The sequence below is a fragment of the Quercus lobata genome, chromosome 8, assembly GCF_001633185.2.
Source record: "Quercus lobata isolate SW786 chromosome 8, ValleyOak3.0 Primary Assembly, whole genome shotgun sequence".
Lineage (NCBI taxonomy): Eukaryota > Viridiplantae > Streptophyta > Magnoliopsida > Fagales > Fagaceae > Quercus > Quercus lobata.
The window spans coordinates 30,151,603-30,156,898 of record NC_044911.1 but is presented as its reverse complement, the minus strand read 5'-3'; the positions used below and the strand labels follow the sequence as shown (position 1 = coordinate 30,156,898).

Here is a 5,296-nt window from a genome sequence, read left to right as displayed (position 1 = left end):
AAAAAAAAAAAAAAGGTGAAATAACACCCTACTTTTTGAGGTTTGAATGAAATCAAAGCATTAGTCGTTTCATTAATAACAGTATAGAAATTTTCAAATTTTGAAAGGTTTTGCTTGACCTAGTCCTATCCATGGCAAGTGAACGATTTTTTAGTTAAATACTGTTTCTTGTCAACAAACTTCCAAAATAAACATTCCCAACAGCAAATTTTTTAGACAACCAGAATGGCAAGCAAACAGCTTCTTAACAACAATTTGAGTGTGCTTGTATAAACTGTTAGAAAATTGTGTTTTGAATTTAAAATTAGAGTTTGTAAAAAAACTGTGAGAAGTTGTGGTTGCAAAGCTGAGTATTAAGTTTTAAAAACGTTCTTTTAATCTTCTAGAACACCTAACCAAACATACCTTTCATCTATAAAAGCCGAGTTGTAGGGAGAGAAAGATGGAACTTACACGCATTGAGTCACAAGACGTTCTGTATTTATTTTGATATTAAAATACACCATCATGAAACATATGTAATTCAAGTCACCAAACAACATACTATTCTGTCTGTATTTGGATTCTTCAAGCTTAAATTGCTAGAAGTGTGAAAGTTGTTACACCACTGAAATGAGAATGGATTACACATCAACCACTCTACTTCTAGCTGTTCTACTATTTGCGTCAGCAGTTGCTCATGACATTAGTCATGATAGTCTATGCAAATCCATGGTGGAGACAGAAGGCTATATTTGTGAAGAACATAAAGTATCTACCAGGATTGCGTGATTTTTAGTTTATAAAGCCTTTTTTATTTTGTGACTTATACTAGTGTCTAATGTGATTAAATTTTGATGGTACAGGTAACAACAAAAGATGGTTATATTCTTGGCGTGCAGAGGATTCCGGTGGGGAGGACTAGTAAGACGGCAAATAGGCCACCGGTTTTGTTACAACATGGGATTTTCATGGTTAGGAGTTAGAACCCTCGATACCATATATTTGAACTATGTTTCTTTTTGTATGTGTGCTCGAGGTATTTTTATGCATGGAAGAATAAAACATCAATGAACTAAGACGAGTTATGGTTGGTCACAGGATGCTGCAACGTGGCTGTTCAATTCTCCAAATAAATCTCTGGCTTTCATCTTAGCAGATAATGGGTTTGATGTGTGGATGGGCAACAATCGAGGAACAATATCTAGCCGTGGCCATACTTCACTCAGTGCTAATGATCTGGTTCTCTTTGTTTTAACAAAATGTCGACTGCATTATATGAACCACATTGAAATACTTTGTAATTTTTGATCTCTTCTTACTATATAGGCTTACTGGGATTGGACGTGGGAGCAATTAGTCAATGATGATCTTCCTGCCATGTATGACTATATACATAATCAGACAGGGCAGAAACTGTACTATGTTGGGCATTCCTTGGTAAATATGTGGAATAGTTGCTACCATATATTCTACTTACGGACGTTACTTATCTTTTTGGGTTTTGCTAGGCATATGATCGGTGAAACTAAGGCCAATTTTTCTAATTTGTAGGGAACTTTGCTTGCTTTAGCATCCTTTTCCCAAGAGAAGCTGGTGAACTTGACAAAATCCGCTGCTTTGCTTTGCCCAATTGCTTATACAGGTCAGGTGTCCTCGGTGTTTCCAAGGGCTATTGCCAATACACATCTAGCCCAAGTAAGGCAAAATATGAAACTCTCCTGTTCAATTGTGAAGCCCATATTTTGTTATTATCGAATTCAATATCATAACTCTTTTTTGAAACTTAACAGCGCGCATACTTGCTGGGTCTCGGTGAATTCATTGCTGGAGGGTGAGGAAGCAATAAGCCATCTTAATTCAGTACCATCTTGCATTTGCTTGGAAAAAAAGAAAAAAGAAAAAAAAAACTTGCACATTCTTGCAATTAATGATTAAAGGTTTTGTTTTTTTGGTATTGTCTTTTCGGCCATTTCCTGAGTAATTTTTCAACGAAAGAATGAGACTGGTGATTTCTATCTATGATATTTCAACATTAATCAATATGTACAACTATTCTCACTTGCTGAGACTTGTTTAAAGATGTTCGAAAGTTACCCAAATTGTGAAAAATTAGACCACTAACAATCTTCTTTTCCTAGTAAACAGGTCGGTTGTTGGCAAACTTCTGGAAGGTGTCTGCCGCTTACCACCCATTGACTGTAGCAACCTGGTATCCACTGTTGCAGGTTGTTTTCACTTGCCTTAACTTCATAATATATAATCTCCCTTTCCCTAACACTACTGATTTACATGTGACATTTCTATTTATAGGCCCAAATTGCTGCATAAAGCCTTCCACCTATGATGTTTTTCTGGAACATGCACCCCAGTCAACGTCAACAAAGAACGTAGTCCATTTGTCTCAGAGTAAGTCTCTGAATTTTGGATATACTCCACTAAAGCTCGCCTTTGTCTTTTTTAAACCTTGAATTTTATGAATATAAAAATAAACCTGTATGTGCATATCTCATTGTCATTTAGCCGTTCAAGTAATAGGTTAATAGTCAGAGTCGTTTTACTTCGAATGTAATTAATAGGTTAATTTAATTGAATTCCTTAGATCAAAAGGACTTTATAAATATATTAATTCTTCGTATTTAAAAATTTTGGATAGTGCTTCTAGCTGGAAACATAGCAAAGTACGACTACGGTGATGAAAGTGAGAACAAGAAGCACTACGGGCAGGGCACTCCTCCTCTGTACAATCTGACACGCATTCCAAAAGACATTCCTCTTTTCATTGGTTATGGAGGGAAGGATTCGCTTTCTGACGTTAATGACGTGAAGCTTTTGCTTGACAACCTTAAGGATCATCAGAAGGACAAGCTTGTGCTACAGTACAGAGATGACTATGCTCATTTTGATTTCGTTATGGCTGAGAATGCGGAAAGTGTTGTATATGATCCTCTGTTGGCTTTCTTGAGGACCCAAACTTGATTTTCAAAACTCTTTCAGAGATCCTCTACGGATGATTCTTTGGTCCAGTCAAAAGTTTCTCATTATTATTTGTACTGCACCTTAGATTTGATTTTAACTCTATGTTTGGTTAAACATTTGTTTTTTTTATTTTTTTGGCCCTATAAGGTTGTGAAATAAGATTCTACATTTGTAATCTGATGTAGAACTCTTTGAATTCTGAATGAAAGTTCGGCAAAGATTATTTTTACCAACTTATTTTACTATTCAATTTATTTTTATTACCATTCATAGGTTTCACTGTACTTTTTGGTAATATTTATAGGTCCTACTATTTCAACTAATTTTTAGCTTTATTTACAGTACTTTCATCTAAAAAATTTTTATTTTTGCAAAATAAGCAAATTCTAAATGGACTCGAAATTTGCAATCTTTTTATCCCAAAAGAAAAAGTTTGTCAGTGGTGGAAAAATGAATGTTAACATATTCAGCCAAATTATTTTTTTTTATTTTATTTTTTTTTGCTGATTTGATTGAAAAAACTTTATTCCTATTTTTTAGTAATACGTGAAATGTCACAATTTTTGTTACAATTATTTTACGTATCAAATTATGATTAGCAGCTCATCATTTTCATATAAACTCATCATTTTTCTTCATCACTCGCAATCTGCCATATGAATAATTGTAGAACAAATTATAGCATTTTATGTGATCTTAGAATTTTTGTCCTCATAATTCATTCAAAGGAAAAGAATTTATTTGCTAATAAGAACTAAACACGTCAAAAACTGTGTAAAAGATCATGAAAATTTGTATCCCTGCCATTATTATAGGTAGGTCACGCTGAGTTCCGATGCCACCATCAAATTCAAATTTATAGGTTGAAAAAAGAACAACTAGGAAAAAAAATTCAATAATGGTGACAATGATAATAGGTTTTTTTAGGAGAAAAATTAACAGATGCCTTAAGGCCTAAGGAATTAGTTTAAGTAATTTTTTTTTTAAAATATTTTTATGGAAAAAGGAAAAAGCAAATGATTTTAATTTACAAATTTTTATGTTTCTCATAAAAATAGTATCAAAACTTTCATAGAATGATTCATTAACAATGATGTCGCGAAAGGCCGGAAGAAAGCATACACAATGCTATCTAAACTAAACTGTTAGTTTTTGGTAGTAAACCTCAAACCCATGAGCAGTTCCTTGAATCCACAAGATAATAAGTCTGGAATCCACCAAGGAAGAAAAAAAAAAACAAGAGACAAAGTCGACAATGCATTTAAATAGTAAAAAGAAAACCTAGTGCGGCTATGAAAACACATAAAACCCTAATTTGACTAAACAACATTAAAAACACCTAAAAAAAGATGAAATAAATACTCTAAATCTAAAATAATGTAAATTACATAAAATATCAAAATTAATGAATTATAAATATTAAATTGTAGATTTTGTCCTACATCAAACCCCTACACTTGAAGAAAAAAAAAACACATAATCAAGTTGGTTAGGGGCGGCGTTATGTTCAAGCCAGGGGGTTCAAATGAACACCCTAACTTGTCAAATATATATATATATATATATATATTAACTTCTTCTTTTTTGACTCCCTATTTTTTTTTTTTTGAACACCCTAGCCCTAAATTTTATTTAAACCCAACTAAAATAAATTTGAATATGGTCATCTTAATGCTATTTTCACAATAAATATTATATGGCAAGTTGTAACTGGTTTTTGTTTGAACCCACAATTAACATAATTTTTTACCTATCATTAACAACTTGCCACCTAGATTTGTTATAAAATTTTTGTGTATTGAATTTTTTTTTTAAATGTTTCAAATTTTGCTCCTTCGTTAAAAAAATAAATAAATAAAAACTCTCCGGGACTTTAGCTTACTTTATTGCTGATAGCAAAATGAAGTTGTTTTTCCCTGCACTTTTTTTCTTCATAAGCAAAAAATTACATTATTGTTATAACCAACAAATCTCTATCTACATATGTGATTCTTTGTCGTTCTCCTTATCTCTCTTTCTCTCTTCTATATTTTCTTAGTCTTTCTCTTTATTTGATCAAATAGTTTGATAAATACTCTATAAATTTCCGAGTCCAAGAAGTATTTTAGTGCTTGCTCAAATTCCAAGAGAGTAACCACATGTACGATTAAAAAACCATACTTCAAAAGCAAAAACTTATATTAGTTACTATTTTTTTTCTTAGTTTCTCATTTACTCCTAGTTCTACTCCTAGGTGTGTTACTATTCTTCTTTATTATATATTTTCATTTTTACTTAATTGATAATACATATAATTATAATAAGTTATTATTAATTTGACAAAAATGTATGATTAATT

The 5,296-nt window shown here is 32.0% G+C and overlaps 1 protein-coding gene across 1 annotated transcript; it reads left to right on the top strand.

The window, feature by feature from the left end:
* Positions 1-618: 618 nt before the first annotated feature.
* On the top strand, positions 619-2,958 carry LOC115956715 (triacylglycerol lipase 2-like). Its single transcript, XM_031075017.1, has 9 exons — positions 619-750; positions 846-953; positions 1,081-1,221; positions 1,309-1,419; positions 1,534-1,677; positions 1,773-1,813; positions 2,128-2,207; positions 2,293-2,388; positions 2,636-2,958. The coding sequence occupies exons 1-9, from the start codon at positions 619-621 to the stop codon at positions 2,956-2,958; spliced, it is 1,176 nt and encodes a 391-aa protein (XP_030930877.1).
* Positions 2,959-5,296: the final 2,338 nt, after the last annotated feature.

What these genes read in the sequence shown, in the direction of transcription:
- LOC115956715 (XM_031075017.1), top strand. Translation starts at nt 619, where the DNA reads ATGGATTACACATCAACCACTCTACTTCTAGCTGTTCTACTATTTGCG. An exon ending in ACTATGTTGGGCATTCCTTG is followed by an intron (nt 1,420 to 1,533) that starts GTAAATATGTGG and finishes TCTAATTTGTAG; the next exon opens with GGAACTTTGCTTGCTTTAGC. An exon ending in CCAATACACATCTAGCCCAA is followed by an intron (nt 1,678 to 1,772) that starts GTAAGGCAAAAT and finishes GAAACTTAACAG; the next exon opens with CGCGCATACTTGCTGGGTCT.